This window comes from Chiloscyllium plagiosum, unplaced genomic scaffold, assembly GCF_037043375.1.
Source record: "Chiloscyllium plagiosum isolate Xiang-an unplaced genomic scaffold, Cpla_swu_hap1 HiC_scaffold_43, whole genome shotgun sequence".
In the NCBI taxonomy this organism is placed as follows: Eukaryota; Metazoa; Chordata; class Chondrichthyes; order Orectolobiformes; family Hemiscylliidae; genus Chiloscyllium; species Chiloscyllium plagiosum.
Genome location: NW_028270181.1, coordinates 31,342,151 through 31,367,667, shown reverse-complemented (window position 1 = coordinate 31,367,667; position 25,517 = coordinate 31,342,151). Strand labels below are relative to the sequence as shown.

The following is a 25,517-nucleotide window of genomic DNA, read 5'->3' as shown; positions in this document are numbered from 1 at the left end:
TTCAATAAGCTGTAAAAAAGATACTCTAGTTGGTAGCGGGGACCTGGTCTCAACAAAAGCATGTTTTATGTTGATGATGCGAAACTCGGTTCCATGTCTAATTGCGAGATAAAATTGGATGTGTCTGTGTAGTCAAAGATGACAAAATGTTTCTGGTTACAGAGCTCATAATGCCCATGTTGGAGGTCTGAATTTGATCATGATAGGATGAGGTGTCTCCTACATCTTGTGCTTTGTGACTGGAGAACAAAACTTCCCCACTGTGCCGTGGCTAAGGGAAACCTATTCATGTTTCAACATGTTGTTTCGAAACCTAGTAAAATTCTTTCAATGACAAATAGTGTCCTCTCCCGTCCCCCATGCTCCAGCAGTACAACGGCCGATCTCTTTGTTTTATTAAGAGTCTTGTGTCCAACACATCATGTGTGCTGTTACACTTTTCTGATTAACATAATTATCTGGCACTTTTCAAGTGCTTTGTCATTCACTGCATCTTCCTTTACAATATAAACCAGAATTAACTACAATGTTCAAGAACTCTGTAAACCATCAAACACCCCCCAACCCTTTTGCCTGAGGCAATGTTTGGAAAATGCATTTGCTTTTAGTGTTGTGGCTGTCTTGCTATAGTCATGTGGTCTCCGTTGTAAAAGGGATTTTGTGAGCAGTCAGTGGCAGTCAGTCATTCAACACATCACTGTAACATCACAGATGTACACATTCTTTCATTCATTGTCCTTTCATACCTCAACAGCATTGTTTCTGACCCTCTGTTCTGTTCCAAGGATTCCTCCTTTCATTTTCCAAACTAATCGAGGTCTGACCATGTTCTATCCACATCGACTGAGAGGATTTAATATCTCTCTGACCTCAAGCAATGAGGTGACCAGCCAGTACACATTGACAGTAAAACTGGCCATTTCAGACCCGAGTAGCTCACATTCCCATCTCAGAGATGGCAAGGAGCGAGTTCAAGTAGGAGAAAGTGAGGACTGCAGATGCTGGAGTACCAGAGTTGAAAAATGTAGTGCTGGAAAAACACAGCAGGCCAGGCAGCATTCTCCTGCTCCTTGGATGCTGCCTGGCCTGCTGTGTTTTTCCAGCACCACATTTTTCAACTCAGGGAGCGAGTTTAAACCTATTTCAAGAGATTAAGCCTATACACGGGACTAGATATACCAAGGGGTGCTAACTTGCTAGAGGAGCTGTGTTTTGACTGAGATATTAATCCTAAACTCCATGTGCCTGCTCTGGAGCTGGGACCTTTCCCAGTGACTTCACAGCATTCTTCCTTCAACTGATAGCACCAGAAACATGTTAAAAAGCATTTGCAGGTTAACCAGCCATTGACTTTATTATGGTGTGTTGCATCTTGTTCCATGTAAAATTATTGCTATGCTTTTCAACGTAGCAAGCCCCTGTTGCAATGTGTGAAGAACCTGAAGATGTTTTGGGGAGATGTGATAAACTGCTGTACAATCAATCCTTAGAAGGTATTTCTCTCAAATTATTAAATAGAAACACCAAGCAATCTCCAATGACAGAGTTAACAGATGTTCTAAATAAAGCTATCGGTCATAGATACAACTGGAGAGCTTGCGGAGCAATGGTAATGTTCTAACCTCTGAGCCAGGAGACTGGGGGTTCAAAGCCCACCTAATCCAAAAATGAGTAACAATATCTCTCGATTAGAATTAGAAAATAGAATTTGACACATCAACCAGCTCTCTGAAAGCAGCAGCTCCTGAATTCCAAATCCTTTTCCTCTCCCCAGACTCTTTCATTCTTTTAAAAAAATTTATCAACTCACTGTTTAAAAGTATTATTCATTCTGATTCCACGACTGTTTCCAGTCAGTTTTAAAAATTCTCCCATGGGATATGGGCACCAGTGATAAGGTTGTGCTGGTTCACTGTCCCTATTTGCCCTTGGATTGAGTGGAATGACCAAGGCCATTTCAGAGGGCAGTTTAAAGTAACCCACATTACTGTGGTCTGGACTCACATGAAGGCCAGACCAAGTAAAGATGCCAGATTTCCTTCTGAAAGGGCATTAGGAAACCAGGTGGGATTTTCCGACCATCAGTGATAGTTTCATGGTTGCCATTACTGATACTGGGTTTCAATCTGAGATTTTAATTAAATGAGTTTCAGTGCCACCAGCTGCCAGGGCTGTGGGGGAGTTTTGAACTTGTGTCCCCAGAGCATTAACCTATCCTCTAGGTTACTCATCTAATCATTTTATTGCTATACCACTTTTAACTGACAGTCTATAATTCTCCCAGCATCTCCCTCCATTTTCTGGCAATGCTCTTAAATTTAAGCCCACCTGCCTCTATTACCAGCCCTCTGACTAATGGAAATTGGCCTCTGCATATAGAATCATAGAATCCCTAAAGTGCAGATAAAGGCCATTCAGCCCACCAACCCTCTGAAGGGGACCCCAACCAGACAAACATGCCCATATCCATTCCCCGAAACCCTGCATTTCCCATGGCTAATCCACCTAGCCTGCACATCCCTGGACACCACAGTCAATTTAGCACGGCCAATCCACCTAACTTGCACATTTCTGAACTGTGCAAGGAAATCCATGCAGACACACGGGGAGAGAGTGTGTAAACTCCACATTGTCACCCAAGGTTAGAATCAAACCCAGGTCCCTGATGCTTCAAGGCAGCAGTGCTAACCACTGAGACACGATGGTGCTCCATTTCTTTCTCACAAATTCACAAAGTCTCATGGTTCAGAATATGTGAGAACATTGGCTAGACTACTTTACTCTCACACCCAGTGCCCAAGATTTGAGAGTCCCTCGTCTTTGGGATCATCGCTGCGAAAAGACAAGAGGGGATCTGACAGAAGCCATTGTAAAAATTATTGAGCCGTATAAAATTCTAAGAGGGCTGGATAGACTGGATGCAGTGTGGCTGTTTCCCCGGGGTGCGGAGTCTACCACCAGTCTATCTAAGGCACAGGGTAATCCCATTTCAGATTGAGATAAGGAAATATTTCTTCACTCAGAGGGTGGTCACTGAGTATATTCAAGAAATAGAATTTTATTTGGTTATTAAAGGCATCAAGAGGTAGGGGAAAATATTTGGGATTATTGTATTGATCATATTAAATGGCAGAGAGGGTTGGAGTGATGCATGGCCTATCCCTGCTCCTAGTTTCTACCTTTCTGTATTTTTCTACATTTCTCTCAATTGTGGTTACAATCTCAAGCATCTGATTTATCCCACCTCTCTAGCTAGGAAATACAGCCAGGCTTACTGACCTCAGACGAAACTCAGTATTTCAATGCTGTGGACGGGTGGGACTGAGAGTTCTATCATGATGAATACCCAGCCGTTCTCTGCATTTCCAGCCTGTGCTTTATTGTATGAGGGAGAGGAACATTTACTTTAAATGGTTTGAAGATTCTCACATTAATCGACAGGAATGGCTGGGACTCACCTTGATGCTTGCTGGATTTCCCTTTGATGTTCTGTCTCCGTGTGATACTGTCCCGCAGTTTCTTCAGGTTTTCCTGACAAATAAAAAACATTATATTTCTCTGGCTCTGTCATCTGGTGACCCTTCAGAGAACAAGCAATGAAAGACAGAAGTCTGTGTTTAAGTGGAGATAGTGGGATGGTATTTATTATCAGCAATATGATGAGTGGTCAGACACAACTGTTATACCTTCCACAACATTTCTGTTTTTGCCATTTTTTTTTCTTGTATTCAGTGATGGGATGATTATTGCCCAACCCTGAATGCCTCTTGTGAAGGTAATGTAGAACCATCTTTTGTCAAACAACATTAGGGGCGGCACGGTGGCTAACATTGCTGCCTCACAGCACCAGGGACCCGGGTTCAATTCCCGCCTTGGGCAACTGCCTGTGTGGAGTTTGCACATTTTCCCTGTGTCTGTTGTGGGTTTGCTCCAGTTTCCTCCCACAGTGGGAGAAAGTGAGGTCTTATGCCCCAAACGTTGATTCTCCGGTTCCTCGGATGCTGCCTAGCCTGCTGTGTTTTTCCAGCACCACATTTTTCAACTCTTCCTCCCACAGTCCAAAGATGTGCAGTTTAGGTGAATTGGCCATCCTAAATTGCCCATAGTGTTAGGTGGATTAGTCAGGGGTAAATATAGGGGGGGGGGTTGGTTTCTCTTTGGAGGGTCGGTGTGGACTTGTTGGGCCGAAGGGCCTGTTTCCACACTGTAGGTAATCTAAAATCTAAATACCTAAAGATCATCAATCTGTAATACACACAATTGTAGCTTGTGAGATCATTTCACATGACATTTATGAGTCAACCACATTGCTGTGGGCCTGGAGTCCCATGCAGAAATGACTGGGTAAGGATGGTAGATTTTCTTCCCAAAAGGGCATGAGTGTGAACTAGATGGATTTTTAAGACTATCATATGTACATATTGACTGTGGTGTTTAGGAACGTGTAACGACACTGGCAAAGAAATTGGCTATGAAAGGGCTCTGTAATACCCTGAGGATGTGCAAGACACTATTACAATACAAGTCTGTTTACTCTGAGTCAATCCAATAGACTTTCACTATAAATTCAACTAGCACTTGGCTACCCAGGATTCAAAGCCCATTTGCCATGGCTGGGCCAGGCTAGTCTTCATGAGGCTGATATGGACTGGTTGGAGCTAGGCCAGGGTGAGGCAGCCAGGCTGGGCATGTGAAACGTGGATAGGTTCAGTTGGTCAGAAGAACATTACATATTAAGCATGTTGTTGAGAGAAATCATTTTAGAGATCCAAGTTATGTAAAAGATTATAATTGGTGTTCAATCCACAAGCATGATTCTGAGTTTCTTGTAACCTATCATTTTAATTCTCTGTCAATTTTTCACATTGATCTTATTGTTCCTGCCCTCCTGCAATGTTCAAATAAATCTCAATAGAAGCTGGAAGAGCACTTTACAGCTCTCTGGACTCAAGCGTATTCCCCATTTGTTTCCTTTTCCTTTGAATGTTTTGGTTCCAATCATTTTCCTATGTTTGCTTTTTGGATGACAGATCTTCCTCTGTCTGCCAGCTGCATCTCCTCTGCACATCTAATTTGTTACTTTACTTCAGTCCTTTGTACTCTCCCATGTCACCCACCCTATCGCAGACTGCTTTGTTGCTCATTTGGGGTCTAACTTTGTTTAATCTCCCAATGTAATGCTGCTGGGATCCACGGAACTTTCTTCAAAGTCTCCTTAGTTAAAGCTCAATCTATACAGTCATTCTCTTTACACGAGGTTTGACTTTCTGTTTCATTCTCCACTAATCATGTGACTGTTACAATTATTATTGTCATCATGTAGCTTTCCAATGTCCGCCCTGTTACTCCACAGAGTTTTGCACTTTCATTCTGTTCCCCATTCTCCACCTCTCATCTGCTTTAAACCTATTACATTTCTAACTATTCTCAGCTCTGATAATGACCATCAATTTGAACCATTAACTATTTCTCTCATCACAGGAACTCTCTGACCTCCTGACACTTGCAGTACTTTTTGACTGATTTTGGATGTCAACATCCTCAGCATTTTCCTTTGTACTTCATGACAGAGATTCACCTTGATGGCATGGTTACCTTTGCTCCTGAAAGTAGGTGAATGTAATGTTTTATTCCTGTTTGTAAAACAATACATCTCAAAAATTAATGAACACATTTACCAGAGGAAGTGGTGGAGGCTGGTACAATTGCAACATTTAAGAGGCATTTGGATGGGTATATGAATAGGAAGGGTTTGGAAGGAGATGGGCCGGGGGCTGGCAGGTGGGACTAGATTGGGTTGGGATATCTGGTCGGCGTGGACGGGTTGGACCGAAGAATCTGTGACTATGACTCTATGACATTTCAATGTGCTATACAGCTAGGACGTGGTTAGAATTTGGAGAAGGTACACTCTGGATTATGGAATATTGTTAAAGGATTCATGACTCTTTTTTTAGAATATTCTGAGTTGTTTAGTTGAGAACATTGACTGTTTTAGAATATAATGGATTGCCTCAGCTACGGTAGTGGAATGTTGTCATAGCTGCCAAACTTTGAGCAGAGTTTTCCAAACAGGTTAATGTGTAATGGATTGGTCTGAAGTCTACTCAGAGAGATGAAAGCTTGTTATATAATTATTACTTTTCTTGGTTTTAATAGGCACAGACCAGTATCCCATTGGGAAAAAAAAATCATGAAAGAGCTGTGTAATCATAAGAATATTGAGGACAGCAGGGTGGCTCAGTGATCAGCACTGCTACCTTACAGCGCGATAGATCCGAGTTCGACTCCACCCTCAGGTGACTGTGCGGAGTTTGCACATTCTCTCCATGACTCCATGAGTTTCCTCTGGGTATTCCGGTTTAATCCCACAGTCCAAAGATGTGCAGGTTAGATGGCTTGGCCATGGGAAATTGCCCATAGTGTCCAGGGATGTTCAGGCTCGGTGGATTATCCACGGGAAATGGAGGGTTACATGGATAGAGTGGGAGAGTTGGGTCTGGCAGGATGGATGGTGTGGACTCGATTAGCCAAATGATCTGACTCCACACTGTAGGGATTCTGCGATGGTGGAGGCATGCACTCAACTGTGGATTTGTCTGCGTTATTTCACGAGAAGAACAAAATAAATGAATAGTTGTCCAGAAATACTTTGCCTCTCTGTTTGGCTTGCTGGATCTGGTGAAATCAAATAGAGAAAGATAAATAGTGCAGGACATAGGGTAAATTTGGTCAATTCACGTTTCACCAGAGGAAGAAACTTCACAGGACTGATCTTCATATAGGGATTGATGAGATAGGTCAGGTGGGTTGTAAACAATCTGGGCAGTAATAGGCCGAGGAATTGTTCTGCAATCAAACCTTTCATTTCCTCGGACTGAGGTATTTGATTGCAGTTCGAGTGAATGAATGCAAGGGAGGAATGTAAGTGATTAGCCCTGACCTCGGCATCAAGTACAATCTGACAGTTGTACTGGGGGAGGAGTGTTTGAACAGAGAGCGAGATACCTGCTGGAACCGGAATGACTCAGATCTGCGTTTCTGGTTCAGTTGCCACTCCTTAAACTGCAAGAGAGCCTCATCCACATTGATCATGCCTAACTTTACTTGTTCCTGCAAGGTGATGAGCTGGCGCTGCCCAGGCGTCTTCATCCCCGCAAATGGGTCATAGTCGCTGGATGGAGCTCGAGACAGTGGCTGCTTGGTGCGTGGCGGAATTGCTGGAAAACAAATACCATCTGACTTCAATAAATACAAAGTTATACGTCATCTGATCTCCCCTATGGTGCACTCGCCCGCACCACTGTTCCCATTCTCACAACCTCATCACTACTTGACGCTGCCAATGATCAATGCCACAACGGAGCCTTCCCACTATCTGCTGAGTTGTAAACTAACCATCCTGTTGCTCCTGAAAATGCCAGTGGAGACCCAATGATTCCCTGGGGTTGGAGGTTTGAACCCCAATTCTCATCTGAACATTCCATTTTCTCCCCAGTTACTGAGAACAAGGAGTGAATTGCAGGAGAGGGGAGCATTGATCTCCCATTTCAACAACGCTGGTTTGGTTATGGCTTGAGGTTTGCGCCACGCTCCTTTGGATGATGGGTATGAGGATTCTGAGTTCTCATTAACCCTTTCTTCAGTGAGCCCTTCCCTCAGAGCCACACCACTGGGTGAGGTTGTCAAGAGGCTAGTGAGACCGTCCAAGACCTGCAAATAAATCCATTCTCAGTGGGACCATTGGAGGAAGGGTAACCCTCTGGAGTTCACCAGGGAAGAGGTGTTTGCTGCTGTCCCCTCATAGCTACAGCCCGCACATCTGTAAGACCCTAGTAACAGACCTAACCACTCCCCTCCCCCAAGCCTGGAGATATCATGGTGCCCAGGAAGAACCTCCAGGCTGGGGAATTCAGAACAGTGAGGCGCAGCATCAGGAGAAGGGGACACTCATCTTGGACTGAGATGAGGAGAAATTTTTTCACTGAGAGGGTAGGGAACCTGTGGAATCCATCCCCCACCCCCACCCGGGGATGGTGGATCATTGATTATATGTAATATTAGGATAGACACAGCTTGATCTCTCCAGGAATCAGGAATATGGGAATGGATGGGAAAGTGGAGTTTAAGCCCACAATCAGCCATACTGAATGCCAGAATAGGCTTGTCAGTCCTGCTCCTATTTCTTATGTTTTTATTTTGGCTTCTCTGCCGAAAATGGGTGACCAGCTGATCAGCAAATCATTGGGCCTGTGAAGAATCATAGAATCCTTACAGTGTGGAAACAGGCTATTTGGCCCAACAAGTCCACACTGACCCCCTGAAGAGTTTCCCACCCAGACCTATTCCCCTACCCTGTTACTTTATACTTACCCCTGATTAACGCACCTTAGTCTACACATTCCTGAACACTATGGGCAATTTAGCATGGCCAATTCACCGAATGCGTACATCTTTAGACTGTGGGAGGAAACCGGAGCATCCAGAGGAAACCCATCGACACGGAGAGAAAGTGCAAACTCTACATAAACAGTGGTCCGAGGTTGGAATCGAACCCGGGTCTGCGACTGTGAGGCTGCAGCGCTAACCAAAGATTCTGGATTTCTCTAATTGTCGCCTGCTTTCACTCAAGATTCAAAACTCTGGTTGAACTTTACTCCAGAAAGTGTCCATCATCCTCCCTCTCACTCCACTCCCCGCCCCCACCCCCCCAACCCCCCACAAACTCTCACCATTGGCCACCTGACTAACACATCCATCCTGGTGGAGTCCTGTCTTTCCAGGGATAACCAGAAAACAAACAAGTTCATTAGAATCCACTGCATCATGACTGTCATTCAAACACCCTTTCTAATCCCATCTCACATCTTAACAAGTCAATAACAAATAATTTTTCAAAGAAAATGACAAAGATGATGCACAACTTGATTGGTGTCCCTAAGATTTTTTGCTTTGTTTGCCCGAAGCTCCTTTGGATGATGGACATGAGGACTCCGAGTTCACATTCACCCCTGTGGAGATTAGTTTATAAAAATCCAGAAAACTCCAGGTCAATCTTGAGGTATTGGTAACCAGTAAGAAGCGAACATGGCCCTGGACTTCTCAGAATCTCCCATTGTTGCTCCATAAACTGCATTTATTTAAATGCAAGAGGCCTAACAGGGAAGGCAGATAAATTAAGGGCTTTGTGTGAGGGAAATCATGTCTCATAAAATTGATTGAGTTTTTTTGAAGAAGTAATGAAGAAGATTTGATGAGGGCAGAGCAGTGGACGTGATTAATATGGACTTCAGTAAGGCGTTTGACAAGGTTCCTCATGGTAGACTGGTTAGCAAAGTTAGATCTCATGGAATACAGGGAGAACTGGCCATTTGGATACAGAACTGACTCAAAGGTAGAAGACAGAGGGTGATGGTGGAGGGTTGCTTTTCAGACTGGAGACCTGTGACCAGTGGTGTGCCACAAGATCAATGCTGGGTCCACTGCTTTTCATCATTTATATAAATGATTTGAATGTGAGGTATAGGAGGTTTGTAAGTTTGCAGATGACACAAAAATTGGAGGTGTAGTGAACAGCAAAGAAGGTTACCTCAGATTACAATGGGATCTTGATCAGATGGACTAATGGGCTGAGGAGTGGTAGATGAAGTTGGAGACCTTGGAGTGGAATCCTTGAAAGTGGAATCTCAAGTAGATAGGATAGTAAAGAAGGTGTTTGGTATGCTCTCCTTTATTGGTCAGAGCATTGAGTTGGGAGGTCACTTTGTGTCTGTACAGGACATTGGTTAGACCACTTTTTGAATATTGTGTACAATTCTGGTCTCCCTCCTATTTGAAGGATGTTGTGAAACTTGAAAGATTTACAAGGATGTTTACATGGTTGGAGGATTTGAGCTATAGAGAGAAGCTGAATAGGCTGAGGCTGTTTTCCCTGGAGTGTTGAAGGCTGAGGGGTGACCTAATAGAGGTTTATAAAATCATGAGTCTCATGGATAGGATAAATAGACAAGTCTTTCCCTGGGGTGGAGGAGTCCAGAAATACAGGGCATATGTTTAGGGTGAGAGGGGAAACATTTACAAGCGACCTAAGGGGCAACATTTTCACACAGAGAATGGAGCGTGTCTGGAATGAGCTGCCAGAAGAAATAGTGGAGGCTGGTACAAATACAACATTTAAAAGGCTTCTGGATGGGTATATGAATAGGAAGGGTTTAAAAGGATATGGGCCAATTGCTGGCAAATAGGACTGGATGAGGTTAGGATATCTGGTTGGTTGGAAGAGTTGGACCAAAGGGTCTGTTTCTGTGCTGCACTTCTCTATGACTCAATGTCTAACAAGGCCTCAAACTGTGCATAATGTTGCCATCTCCTGCTTTCTCTCTTTTGTACAAAGCAAGCATTTTAACCATAGGATTTCCATCACTAATCCTGCCTTTCTTTCTACTCTCTGCAATGTTCACTCTTCATTGAAGCTTCTCAATTAACTAAACAAAAACCCATCCGGGTGTGAGATGGGAGGAATTATTGGTTTAAATACCTGGGCCAGAGGATCCATCTGCAGTACTACGCAATGCTGTAACGTAAAGGTTCTCTGGTCTCTTCTCCTCTTTATTGCAGAACACTGAGTCAAATAGAAATACAGACATCAATATTCTTTTCAAATGTGCAGCTCTTCCTTGTGCTACTCTTGAATGAGCAAATTGAAGAGTTTATGACTGTGATCCAGTGCAGGACTATCTTCCACCTTCACTGGCAGCAGGCTTTTTAATCAAGCAGGCTACCTTGTCCTGGATGGTGTCAAGCTTATTGAGTGTTGTTGGAGCTGCCCATCAAGTCACACTCCTGACTTGTGCCTTCTAGATAGTGCACAGGCTTTGGGGAGTCAGGAGGTGAGTTACTTGCTGCAGTATTCCTAGTATTTGACCCACTCTTGTCACTATATTTGTACGGTGAGTCTAGTTCAATGTCTAGTCAATGGTAACCTTCTGGTTATTAACACCATTGCCAACCTCAACTTTGTCCCAACATCTCTGATGTTGTTTACTCTTTGTGCATAATTGTTATACAAATGTTACACAAATGCTCCATTAAACAAGTGTGTGTTGGTTACTATTTCATGTCAAGTGAAACGGCAACAAGTTTCCAGTTAAACAGTGAGACGTCTGTACAAATGTACGAACATTTAATGTGTTTGTGACTTGTTAGCTAATGACATCCGTAGTAAATACACTGCGGCCCTCACAATAGTTTCGTTTATTGACATAAAGTCTGTTTCAAGTGATCATGTATGTCTTTAGTTTATTTTCAGGTTTCTGTGTGCAAACTACTTGAAGTTAAACATTGATAGTTGCAGCCTCTAACAGTCGGCAGGTCTTGGGTGGGATACCCAGTCCCCTCACGGGATGGTGCAGCCAATCCTACCAACATTTTAGCTTTAGAAGAGTGGGGATGGGAGGGGTTGCCGAGAACTCGGATCTTTGTATAATTCAGTCTTGAGAGTGACTGGAGCACAGAAGGTCCCTTCAAGTCCATGCTGGATCTCTATCCAATCTGTCACATGCCATTGTCAGCCCTATTTTTCCAGTCCAGCCCTGTACCCCTACTTTAGATTTTATATTCTATTGTCATGTGTACTCACATACAAGGGTACAGTGAAAAGTGTATAATGTTAGGTACAAAAGTGCCTCAGTATGAAAAATGTAGGTACAAAGTAGTAATAGAAACAAAGGTAAAATTTAAGCTTTACCTTCATAGAATAAGTAGAAAAATAAAGTATGCCTTAATATAAGCTAGGAAATTAGAGGAATAAAGTTAAAAGTTAAAAGATACAAGTTAAAAATACTTTAATTTTATCGATAGAGCAAATTGTGGAGAGTGCGACCTTGCCCTTGATTATATAGAAGGTCAGGCTGATAATATTAGATGAAGAGAGGTTGGATGGTGAGTTGACAGATACATAAAATACCATGAAGATCTGTTGAGCTGCAGGTAGCTCTGCATTTCACTGTGTCATACACGGATCCAAGACTCGAAGCTTATGATTGAAGTACTTTGTCTTTATGTTAGTCAGCACTGGGTGGTGTACTTGGGATTGGAGTGGGAGGGGGCATTAACTTGTTGATCAATTATGGAGTATCTGTTCCAGATAGAGCTGGGTCATTAACTAAATTTAAGACATTTAGATCAGCTAGTGAAATTGTGGGGAGAATATATGGAGTATAACTTCTCAAATATAGTGTTAGGGATAAGAACAGGACATTGGTTAGGCCACTTTTGGAATATTACATGCAATTCTGCTACAGGACTGATGTGAAACTAGAAAGGGTTCAGAAGGATGTTGCCAGGATTGGAGGGTTTGAGCTATAAAGAGAGACTGAATAGGCTGGTGCTGTTTTCCTCAGAGTGTTGAAGGTTGAGTAAAAGATTCTGAAATCATGAGGGGCATGGATAGGGTGACTTGCAAAGGTCTTTTCCCTAAGGTAGCAGAGTCCAAAACTAGGAGGCCTAGGTTTAAGGTGGGAGGGGCAAGATTTAAAAGGGACCTAAGGGGCAACATTTTCATGCAGAGGGTGGTGCGTGCATGGAATGAGCTGCCAGAGGAAGTAGTGGAGGCTGGTACATATCTGGATGGACATACGAATAGGAAGGGTTTAGAGGGATATGGGCCGGGTGCTGGCAAATGGGACTAGATTAGTTTAGAATATCTGGTCAGCGTGGATGAGTTGGACTGAAGGGTCTGTTTCCATCTCTATGACTGTATGACCGGGCCATTGAGCTGCTCTGCCATTCAATTAGATCATAGCTGACCATTTCCTTCAATGCCACTATCTTGGTGCCTCTCAATGCTTTTTGTTTCCAGAAACCAATTTTCTGTCTTGAATCTTCTCAATGATTGAGCTTCCATGACTCTCCCGATGAGAGAATTCCAAAGATTCTTTACCCTCTGAGTGCAGGAATTTCCCCTTACCGCAATCTTCAATGGCCTGCTTATTTGTCCTGAGCTTACATCTCCTAGTTCTAGAGTCATCAGCTTAGGGGGAAATACCCAAAACAACAAATGCTTCTCTTGCCAATGATGCCCACTTCCCACAAACAAATGCTATTTTTAAACAAAACTTACTCGAGTGGGTGGGAGAAGCAGATTTAATGATAACTTTCAAAAGAGAAGTGGATTAATGCTTGGAAGGAGAAATTCACAGGGCTATGTGGGAAGAGGACAGAAGTGGGACTGATCATGTAACTCCTTCAAAGAGCTAGCACAGGAATGAATGGTCTTTGGTGCTCACTTCTCTGTCCAAATGTCTCGGTATTAAAAATGTCAACTTCTTTTGAAGTATGATGCAATAAGAAAAAAAAAAGCAACCTAAAAATAGTCACTGCTAAAATAAACCAACTTTGTTGCTGTACTGTACCCCTGGCCAAGGGTCATTGAGCTTGTTCTTGAGCACCTACACACACCCTGGTGTGGTCAAAACAAACCAAACATCTTTCGGAAACAGGAAATTGTAACGATGTGTGATATTTCACTGAAATAAACCTCTCGCTCATAAATGAAGGCGGAAGCATTACAAAAATCCCTTCAGAATGAGAAAGGGAAGTAGCTGGTCCTGTCAGGTGGTCATGTTGCCACACAGATGTTGAATGTACAATTTTCCATTCAGGTTCTTAGAAGTCAAAATATGAAGGTGGAACTGGTTTTACTGGTAGACTGGTCAGTAACTGGAAGGACATGACTTTAAAATAATTGGCAAATGAACCAGAATGACAATGAGGTTTTTACATTGCGAGTTGTGAGCTAGAATACATTTCCCATCAGGGTAGTGGAAATAGATTCATCACTAATTTTCTAAAGGAATTGGATAAATACTTAAAAGGGGAAAATCCTGCAGGGCAACAGGGAAAGAAAGGGAATTTGAATTGGAACTCTCAAGGGAGCTGGCACTTGGGTGATGGGCTGAATAGCCTCTGAGTGATAAATCTAACAAACAGTTCACCCAAAAAATCAAATAATTTAATGTGGGCATTTAGATTGCAGCAGAGTGAAGCATTGACACACATGTACGTCGACAAGTTTGGAAAGCATAAAGTGAACTCATAGCAATCAAACGCTGGGAACTTGTGAGAACATATTGGCTGTAGTAAGGACAGGTTGAATGATACCTTGTGGCACTGAATCCATTTGGCTTTGTGAATAGTGACTGTTGCTGCTGAAAAACCCTAAAAGGAGAGTGAGGAATGAACCAAAGTCAAAATGGGTCACATGGACAAAGGTTAGGGAAAAGGGGAGATTTCACTGTGATCCAGAGGAAGTCTTTTACGGCAGGAAGGCAAAGATCACTGTAAAATGGTGAGAGGTTGAAGTTGGAAGATGAAGGAATTGGAGAATAACTAAACTAAAATGATTCGGAGATGCCGGTGTTGGACTGGGGTGTACAAAGTTAAAAATCACACAACACCAGGTTATAGTCCAACAGGTTTAATTGGAAGCACTAGCTTTCGGAGCGACGCTCCTTCATCAGGTGATTCACCACAATCACCTGATGAAGGAGCGTCGCTCCGAAAGCTAGTGAGATTTTTGGCAGGAAAAATGGAACAATTTTACAAAGTGAGAGACTACACAATGATGAGGTAAAGGAAGATTGCGGGGCCCTTGTACATGAATCACAGAAAGTTAGCATATAGGTTTAGGAAGTGATTAACAAATGGAATATTAGCCTTTAATTTGAAGGAGATGAAGTGTTAAAGTTGGGTGCTGCAAATGTGTAGGGCATTGGTGAGACCACATCAAGAATAGTACCCACTGATTCAGACTCCTTATTAAAAGAGGGATACACGTGTATTCAAGGCAGTTCAAACAAGGTCCACTTCGAGTCATAGAGTCATAGAGATGTATAGCAAGGAAACAGACCCTTCCGTCCAGCTCGTCCAAACTGACCAGATTCCTAAATAAATCTGTTTATATCCCAAATCCCTCTAAACTCTTCCTATTTATATACCCATCCAGATGCTTGACCACTTCCTCTGGCAGCTAATTCCATACACACAGCACCCTCAGCATGAAATGTTGCCTCCCTTATCTTTCCCCTCTCACCTTAAACCTATGCCCTCTAGTTTTGGACTCTCCACCCCAAGGAAAAGACCTTGCCTATTTACCCTATTCCATGCTCCTCATGATTTTATAAACCTCTCTAAGGTCATTTCTCTGTCTCCAATGCTCCAGGGAAACAGCCACAGCCTATTTTGCCTTTCCCTGTAGCTCAAACCCTCCAACCCTGGAAACATTCTTGTGAATCTTTTCTGAAGCTTTTCAAATTTCACAACATTACTTTGCTGATTCCTAAGCTAATTGGTTTGTCTAATGAGGTAAGCTTGATTAGAGTTTAGAAGATTGAGAAGTGACCTTATTGAAAGAGAAGATTTTTGAGGACAGTTGACATGGTGGATGCTGAGAAGACACTGTTTCCTTTAGGGGGGAGTCTACAACAAAGGGCATAATTCAAGAAATAGATGAAGAAGACTTACTTTTAGCAGAGATTCATGAATCTTTGGAATTCTTGCCCCTAGAGAGCAATGGAGGGTGAGTCACTGAATATACTCAGGGCTGAGTTAGATTTTTGATTGGAAAAGGAGTCAAAGATTATTGGGGAGTGGGTGGGGAGAGTCAGGAAAGTGGAACATAGCAGCAGGGATAGACCATTTGGCCCTTTGAACCCGTTTTCACCATTCAATAAGGTTGTGGATGGTCTGGTTTTGGGCTCAACACATTTTATCTGTCTGCCACATCACCCTCAACTCACTTGTTTGTCAACATTATATCTATCTTCACCTTAAATAAACTCAATAATTGAGGAAAAAGCAAGGAGCTGTGGATGCTGGAAATCTGGAAGAAAACAGAAGTTGCCAGATAAATTCAGTGGGTCAGGCAGAGACTGTGGGGAGAAAGTGGAGTTCATGCTCCCAAAACATAGACTCTGCTTTCTCTCCACGGATGCTGCCAGACCTGCTGAGTTTCTCCAGCAATTTCTAATTTGTTTCAATAACTGAGCCTCCTCCACTGATTTCTGCAGAAGAGAATTCCACACTTTAACAACTTCAGAGAGAAAATAAAATCTCATCTCTTTCTTAAAAGAGCAACATCTTTTTCTTAATATCCTTATCCTTAACATCCTAATTTAATTCACATTCTCCCAATATCGACTCTGTCTAGTCCCCTTAGGTTCTTTCAGTTTTAATGAGATCTTTCACTCTTCTGAACTCCAATGGGTGAAAGGACAATTTGCCCACCCTTACCCGAAACGTCGAATCTCCTGTTCCCTGGATGCTGCCTGACCTGCTGTGCTGTTCCAGCAATAAAGTTTCAACTTTGATCTCCAGCATCTGCAGACCTCACTTTCTCCACCCTTACTTCACATGAAAAGGCCTTCATCCCAGGAATGAGTTGTATGAATCTTCTCTGATTTGTTTCTTAAACAAGTATATATTTTGTTTCAAATAAGGAGTCCAGAACAGTATTCCAGATATGGTCTCATAAAGGCTTGTACAGCTGCATTAAAACTTCCCATTTTTATGTTCCATTCCCCTTGCAATAAATAACATGTTCCATTCTCTACTTATATTGTGTCATTACAGTAAAATCTTCACAAAAGTGCTAGGGAAGCAGAGTCTTTTAGGAAGGTGGAATAGTAGGAAATTGGTATGAGCAAAAATATATTACTGGTGCAATTAGTGACACTGGATGTCAATAAATCCCCAGGGTCTGACCAGAATATTAAAGGAGATGCCATGCAAATAGTGGATGCATTGGCTGTCATCTTCTAATATGTTGTAGATTCTGGAGCAGTGCTGACAGATTAGGTTGTTACAGATGTAGCCCTGTTATTTAAAAAAGGTGGGCAGGAGAGAACTGGAAATTACTGACCAAAATCTGTACTAGTCTAGCCATATGTAGCTACAAGAGCAGGTCAGAGGCTTGGAATCCTGTGATGAGTAACTCACCTCCTGATACCCCAAAGTCTACAAGGCACAAGTCAGGAGTGTGATGGAATACTCCCAACTTGCCCTGGATGGGTCTAGCTCCAACAACACTCAAGAAGCTCAATCCCATTCAGGACAAATCAGCCTATTTGATTGGCACCACATCCGCAAACATTCACTCCCTCCATTAATGATGCTCAGTAGCAGCAGTGTGCACTATTCACATGATACACTGCAGAAATTCACCAAGGCTTCTTAGACAGCACCTTCCAAAACCAGGGCCATTTTCATCTAAAAGGACAAAAGGCAGCTGATACATGGGAACTCCGGTACCTGCAAGTTCCCCTCCAAGCCATTCATCATCCTGACTTGCAAATATATCACTGTCCTTTCACTGGTTCTGGGGCAAAAACTTGGAACTCTCTCCCTAATGACATTGTGGGTCTAACGTATTTCGCATGAACTGTAGCTGTTCAACGGGCAGTGCACCACCACCTTCTCAAGGACAACTTGGGATGACAATAAATGTTACCAGAGTCAGCAACACTTACACCTCATGAATGAGTAAAAAAAGTAAGAAAAATGCTAGAATCCATCTTAAAAGATGTGATAAATACATGTATAACGATGATAACAATCTGATTAGACACAGTCAGCATTGTATTGTGAATAGGAAATCATGTCTGATGAACCTTATGAAGTTTCTAAAAAAAATATTACTCACAGAAATGATAAAAGAAGTGTTGATGGCCATAGTATACTTAGATTTTCAGAAGGCTTTAGATAAAGCTCCCTCCTGGAGGCTGATTAGAAACATTTAAAGCTCATGGAACAGGTGATGATGTGCAGAGATTGTGTAATGATTGGCTAACAGACAGAAAACAAAACCTCTGAATAAATGCGTCTTTTTCACACTGGTGAGCTGTGACTGGTGGAGCACTCTAGGATTGGAAGGGAAACTAACATTTTGTCATTGACTTAGTTTAGTTATAACCACACAATTAAAGTAAAATGTAGGATTCCATTGTTCTCGACAGTAGCCAATATAGTTTGTTTTACTTTAGCAACATGCTTAGCCTCACCTGAAGGAAATGCATTATGGGATTGTGAACAGAGTGAAGACACTAACCGAAAATAAATCAAAGAGCTGCAGATGCTAGAAATCTGTAGCAAAATCAGAAATTGCTGGAGAAATTCAGCAGGTCTAGCAGCATGTGCAGATCAGAAAACAGTGTTAATATTTTGGGGGACAGTGACCCTTCTTCAGAACAGGGCTTTCAGATGGGTCACTGGACCTAGAACCTAAACTCTGCTTTTCTCTGCATAGATGCTGCCAGACCTGCCGAGTTTCTCTAGCAATTTGTTGAAGACAGTACTCTAATGTATTCAAGTTACGGCTGCAAGGCCAAGGGACCCCTGCTTAGCTCATTCCCATTTCATGACTGTGAGAACATGCAATCTTCAAGGCCAAAGAAAGCAAAGATAATATACTCCCAAACCATTCGCCCTTACTGATAAATTGTAACCATGACTGTGTTTCTCAACTGGTGAGTTCTAATTTGCTTTAGAAGTGAGACAATTCTAGGTGACCAAAGCCAATCTTTGGACTAGATGTATCCTTTGTATCAGTTACTGAACTTTGTAAAGTTTGTAACGGTATGGTTATTGAGACTACATATTGAAGAATATTTCACATCCTGCACAATTTGTTATTGTATTTTGTGACCTTCTGCACTAGTTCTTTTTATATAGTTTTGAAATTATAAGGAAGCATTTTAGACAATATGTTTTGTTTTTAAATAAAGGTTATTCAAGAGAGATTAAGGAGTTTAGACCCATACTTGCAAGGGTTTAGAAGGATGAGAGGAGATCGATTGAAGTGGATAAGATGCTAAAGGGATTGACAAAGAAGACGTAGAAAGGGTGTCCTTCAAGGGAAAACAATCCAAGAAGAGTGGTCATAGTTTTAGGATAAGGGGTGGCAGATTAAAAACAGAAATGAGGAGGAATTACTTCTCTCAAAGGGCCATAAATCTGTGCAATTCATTACCCCAGAGTGCGATCAACACTGGGACACTGAATAAATTTAAGGAGGAGACAGTCAGATTTTTAACTAGTAATGGGTTGAAGTCAAGATGAGATCAGCCATGATCAGATTAAATGATGGAACAAGCTCTAGGGGCTACTTCTATTTCTACTTCTTGTGTTCCAAACTAACATAAACTCTTTCCAAGCACTAAAACACAGCAGAAACAATAACAAAAATCAGCTAACAGAACAAAGTCTGATTTAGCAGGAACTTTGCCAATGAAGTGAGAATTGAGACATGAGTGTTCCTCGCTGGATTCTGTTTGTATGCTCCTCCCTTTTCCCCAACAAAGCACATTTCAATTTGTCCAAAAGTCACAAGGAGATAACAAACAGACTGCAGTGAATCATATGAGCTCACGGATAATTGATAAATTAAACTAATTAGCAACAAGCCTTGCCTAACCTAGGCTAATCAGCATATAATGCTGTAACTGATTATACTGTGGGTTGTGGCTTGGCAAGAGTTAATAAGGAACAGCCTCTGTGACAGGGTGAGCAAGATGGTTGGCAATGAAATTACCCTGCTCTCCAAGCTAAAAGGTCCTTGAGACTTTGCAGAAAGACTAGAGACCGAGTGTCCTAAGTTGAATCAGAAGATAAAGGTGTTGCCCTGCTTTAAAATATACTATTTGTAACCAAGGGACAGAGGTTGAGGAGTTTTAGTGAATTCCATGCTCAATATCTTCAATGGCTGCAGCAAAAACACATCAGACATCTTGACCAACTACACTGGTACTGGCTAGGCCCCACACTCAAGAGTTAAGACAGACCAAATGGACTTCCTCATCTGTCCGTGACTCCCACTATCCTATCTTTCAAAAACAGGTTCCTCCTCACCTTTAGAAATGTAGGGCTTCATGTCATCGACATCGGGAACAGTGTGTAGACGAGGGACAGGGAGTGGAGGTCTGCTCATAATCTCTTGACGATTGTCATCATCTGGCATGGTATCGTATACACCTGCCTCTTCCATTTCACCAGGGCCATCACAGTCCACAGACTTGTCATTATTCCCTGCAATAACCATTGTTTAAACACAAATTAAATTGCGCCTCAGAATCTGGGGCCAAACTCCATTGAACAATGGAACATTGTATCGGGTGGCGGAACTCAGAGACTAGGAAAATCCCATATCTGTGTTGGATGATTGGTCTCATTCCATCCTGAGTGTCAGCTACACATAGGTTTGGTGCTGCTGGGCACCAGCCAGAGCTCCCCCAGTCTCCTCATGGCTGGATGAAGACAAGGCTGTATGGATCAGTGACATCTTTCTCGGCAGAACTGCTACATTCTCTAGCCTCAATGGAGTTGAACCAGTCAGATTGGTGTCAGCTACCATGGAAGAAACTGAAGCAAAAAAATAACATGGCCCACCTTGCAGGAATTTCCTCAGTATGCAATCAGTCGTGGAGCCAAAAGTATCTGGAACTCGAGTAGATACATGGGCTGCTCCCATCAGGTTTGACATTGGCTCATCTGCAAGCAAATTTTATTGAAATGTCATCCTCCAAAATCAAATTGAAACCCCTTAAGGGCACAATATAATCTCCTACCACTGACAGGTTAATCCATCAATTTAGATATTTAATATAGATTTTCCTACAGAAAGCACAAGTATTAAAATTACCTCTTTGTGCATGTGCACTGCTAGAATTACAGAGAAGAAAAACAAATTATTTTTATAATTATCTATGGCAGCCAATGTGCTACACTGAAATTGTTACTGCTTTATATAATGGCGTTTATTTTGTTCATCCATCGCTTTGCATTTTAAGGTTCAGTTGGAATGGGCCAGTGATTAATCCTGAAAGCTCTGGGAAGCCAGGTGCCCATAGTTATCCTGGGCAGTGACTTGCTCAATGTGTGTTTTCACTGTGACTCACAGGTGCTGTCCATAACCCCTGTCGGAGGCAGTATTTCCATCATTGACTCGTAAATGTCCTCATCGCAGCCAGGGTTTAAGGTGCATTTCATCAGGATGTCTTTCGACACAATTGCCATGGACTCATACAGGTCTTCGTCCCTTTCCCCTTCAATGTCACCGCACAGCTCCTCTTTGAGGTGAGTCTTCAACATGTCAGCTGTCTCCTGAAAAGAGCAATTGAGACAATCAGCATGAATCCCCAAAGAGAAGGGGGACTCCAAAACAACGCTGCCCGCTGAACTGAGAGATGGCATGTGGGAAGGCCAGGAACGTTTAGGGGGCAGTGGTTCTGGAAACAGCCCTCAAAGCATTCCCACACTCAGGGACCACTCTCAGAGACTGCAGATATTTAAGGCCACTTACAGGGCAAATCAGGTTTGCATCAAAATTTAAAAACAGAAACAAAAACTGTGGATGATGGGAATCAGAAACAAAAACAGAAATTGCTGGAAAAGCTCAGCAAGTCTGGCAGCATCTGTGGAGAGAAATCAGAGTTAACGTTTTGGGGTCCAGTGACCCTTCCTCAAAACTGATAGTAACTAGGAAAAAAAAGTTGTCCTTTTTATGGGGAGAGAGGGTAATGAATAGATGATAGGTGGAGATTTTGAAGTAGATGTTCAGCCATTAGATCGTAGAGCACAGCATCCAATGTCACTGAGCTGCTCAGTTTGAACTTCAATAATAAAACCACTGCATCTTCCTCCCGACTTCCTTTGCAAAGGCACATTTCAGAAGGAGATGTGTAAGTTTCTACCTGCTTCTCCCCTCCCCCTGCCAAACAGCTGCTTCGAGGGGAGCGTGTGGTGGTACAGACAGTCTGGGTGTACTTGAAGGATCTCATAGGTAGTGCCTGAGCGATGTCTTGGTGCTTGTTGGAAAGTTATGAAGGATAGGTATAGGGAATAGTCTGACTACTGGAAGCATCACACGGCACTGAGACCAATCTCATCCTTCGCAACACCTGGGACAGGGAGAACCTCAATGTGTAGTGACACGTGATGTTTTTATACGTAGGGTCTACACACAGCTTGATGCAGCTGCTAACAAAGGAGGCCATCAGGATGAGGGCAACATTGGGTATGTTCTTGCTCCCCCCCCGCCTCCCCACTTATCCAGAGCTTTGTACGTGGAGTCCCTGCAGATACAGTCCATCTCAGACCTTCAGATGAAGTTGAAGATGGCTTCAGGGAATTAGCCAGATCTGCTCAATGTACAACAACACAGAGTTCCTGACACCTGATGATTGGGTTTTTATCTGCAATGGAGAGGGAGTGGTGTTCCCAAAACCCAATTTCTCCCTCACCTTGGCAATACACCCCCCTCAAGTTTTTGCACATGTCCTGGCCCCATGAACCATGTTCCCAGCACCTCCAGTTAATCTGTCCTCTCGGCCATGTTCCCAAAGAACTTGGCTGTGCTTTTGATTCGATTTTCCTTGTCCTCCGAGACCAGTCCGAAGTGGTTGTGATGCTCACGAGTCTGCGCTCTGACAGTGGATCCGAACAGAAAACGGCGACGTCATCCATGGACAGGGAGGCTTTGACCTGCTGACCTCTGCTGCCTGGAATAGTCCCCTCTCTCAGGCTCACATCCTTCCTGATAGGCTCAGCAAATGGCTCTATACAACACACAAACAAGGCAACAGAGAGAGTGGGCAGCCCTGCCTGACTCCAGATCTGATCGGGAAGCTTTCCGATTCCCACACATTGATTGAGACTGTGCTAACCATGTTGATGTAGAGTAGTTGGATCCAACTCAGGTTCCCACCCTAAAGCCTGTTTTGGAGAGCACGTCCCACATGTAGGTGTGCGATATCCTGTCAAAGGCTTTCTCCTGGTCCAGGCTGATGAGGCAGGCCTCCATCCCTTGTCCTGCAGGTAGGCGATCGTATCCCTGAGGAGCACAAGGCTCTCAGAGATCGTCTTGCATGGTACAGCACAGGTTTGGTTGGGTTGAACCACTGATCCCTGAGCAGACCTTATCCGGTTGGCGATGACCTTTGGACAGGATGTTGTAACCTGTATTCAGCAATGATATTGACCACTAATTTCTAATTTCCTCCCTCTTCCCCTTCTGCTTGCAGATGAGGGTGATGATACCTTTCCTCATGGATTCGCTAGTGGTACCTGACAGGAACATACTGTCATACACCTCCAGCAGGTCCTGGCCAATCAAGTCCCACAGAGCTGAATACAACTCGGCTGGTAAGCCATCACTTCCGGAAGTTTTATTCTTTTCTTAGGACTCGAGGGCCTTGGTCACCAGCCTGTCCTGTGTACTGTTGTCTAAGACCTCCACGATAGAGGACAGGAATGACTGGGAGGCCGCACTGTCTGGGGGTGGGCTTCGTGTCATACAATCTGGCAGCAAAGGATTTACTGATCCTCAGGGTGATTCATCAGAGATTTATTATAGAATCCCTACAGTGTGGAAACAGGTCACCGGGCCCAACAAATCCACACTGACCCTCCGAAGAGTATCCCACCCAGACCCATTCCCCCTACCCTATTACTCTACATTTCCCCTGACTAATGCACCTAAGCTACACATCCCTGAACACTGTGGGCAATTTAGCACAACCAATTCATCTAATCTGCATATCTTTGGACTGTGGTAGGAAACTGGAGCACCTGGAGTAAACCCATGCAGACACAGGGAGAATGTGCAAACTCTAGAGGGAGCAGCGCTCCAAAAGCTTCTGAATAAATCTGTTGGACTATAACCTGTTGGGTGATTTTTAACTTTGAGATCTACTTTGTCCCCTGGCAGGTGAGTATGTGGTACTCCTTCAACTTTGTGAATCACCTGCCAGAAGTCTGTGCTAAAATCTCTGGAATCTGGCTTGAACCCACAGCCTTCTGACTCAGAATGAGTATTACCACAACACAGCCACAACTAACACAAGCGTGGGCAGTGAGGGAGCTGACTGTGCAGAGATGAATCAATATTTTGAGTTTTATAATCAGTATAAAGCTGAGGATGAGTAAATGATCGTCATGATACCTGGTATGTAGGAGTTGGGGTGAATGCGTTCAACTTCTACAGCTATGCCCATATTTCAAGGTGGCAGGTGTGGCTCAGTGGTTAGCACCGGGTTTGATTCCACTTTTGGGTGACTATCTGTATGAAGTCTGCACATTCTTCTGTGCATGAGTTTCCTCCCACAGTGCACTGTTAGGTGGATTGGCTATGCTCAATCCAAATAGCACAATGGGCTCCTCGACACGCTGTTTTCTACACAATCCTGGAATTCCTCCTCTACAGCTGATTACTGCAGCTTTCAAGAACCCAGTCAGTATGAACGGAGGTTGCCAGTTATTATTGTAATACCTATGTCACATGCACTTCTAATTTCCTAATCTTTATCATAGCCAACTATTGTAGCATCAATATGGACTTTAACAGTTTCCTCATTTCCTCTTCCCCCACGTCACCCAAGTTCCAAACTTCCAGCTCAGCACTGTCCCCATGACCTGTCCTACCTGCCTATCTTCTTTTCCACCTATCCACTCCACCCTCCTCCCTGACCTATCACCTTCATCCCCTCCCCCACTCACCTATTGTACTGTGTTACTTTCTCCCCACCCCCACCCTCCTCTCATTTATCTCTCCACCCTTCAGGCTCTCTGCCTGTATTCCTGATGAAGGGCTTTTGCCTGAAACATCAATTTTACTGCTCCTCGGATGCTGCCTGAACTGCTGTGCTTTTCCAGCACCACTAATCCAGAATCTGGTTTCCAGCATCTGCAGTCATTGTTTTTACTGTAACAGTTTGGTAGCCTATGAATTCCTGTCTGCTGTTTCTTAGCTCTAACCAAAATGATTCTACAACTTGATCCTTCGATTGAAGATTTGATCTTGCTAATCTACTGATCTCATCCCTTGTTAGAAGCATGACCCCACTTCTTTCTCCTTTATGTCTATTCCACATTGAGGCTTCAAGTCAGATTCCAGAGATTTGAGCGCAGAATTCAGGCAGGTGATTCACAAAGTGCTGAGGGAGTGCCACCTACTCACCTGGCAGGGGACAGACTAGGTCACAGAGGCACTGGAGAGACCATGATCAGGAAGGTGGTTCTCCCAGGAGCTGAGAACCATTATCATCGTCAGGTGTCGAGATCATCGACAGGTTGTGATTGCAAGTGGAACGTGGATGATTGTTGGTTGAGCTGAGCTGAGCTGAGCTGAATGGTCTTGGATATTCAGTTCTTAATCTTGGTCACCCTGTAACCTCGTCCTTGCAATGGCAATTAAATCACACCATTTAACTGGCATAGTGGCTCAGTGGTTAGCACTGCTGCCTCACAGCGCCAGGGACCCGGGTTTGATTCCTGCCTCGGGCGACTATCCGCATGGAGTTTGCACATTCTTCCAGTGTTTGCGTGGGTTTCCTCCGGGTGCTCCGGCTTCCTCCCATAATCCAAAGATATGCGGTGAATTGGCCGTAATAAATTGCCCGTAGTGTTACATACATTAGACAGGGGTAATTATAGGATGGGGAAATGGGTCTGGGTGGGTTGGTGTGAAC

At 43.3% G+C, this 25,517-nt stretch overlaps 1 protein-coding gene across 4 annotated transcripts in view; it reads right to left on the bottom strand.

Moving 5' to 3' along the window:
• Positions 1-25,517, bottom strand: part of pik3ap1 (phosphoinositide-3-kinase adaptor protein 1) — a 103,875-nt gene that overhangs the window by 12,196 nt on the left and 66,162 nt on the right. For all 4 annotated transcript variants that reach the window (XM_043678651.2, XM_087982524.1, XM_043678652.2 and 1 more), the window contains exons 8-13: positions 20,949-21,153; positions 20,440-20,541; positions 19,903-20,079; positions 10,538-10,621; positions 7,009-7,220; positions 3,459-3,531 (exon numbers count right to left, since the gene is read on the bottom strand). In XM_043678651.2, the coding sequence (XP_043534586.2) occupies positions 3,459-3,531; positions 7,009-7,220; positions 10,538-10,621; positions 19,903-20,079; positions 20,440-20,541; positions 20,949-21,153 (853 nt within the window). The remainder of the gene's footprint in view (positions 1-3,458; positions 3,532-7,008; positions 7,221-10,537; positions 10,622-19,902; positions 20,080-20,439; positions 20,542-20,948; positions 21,154-25,517) is intronic.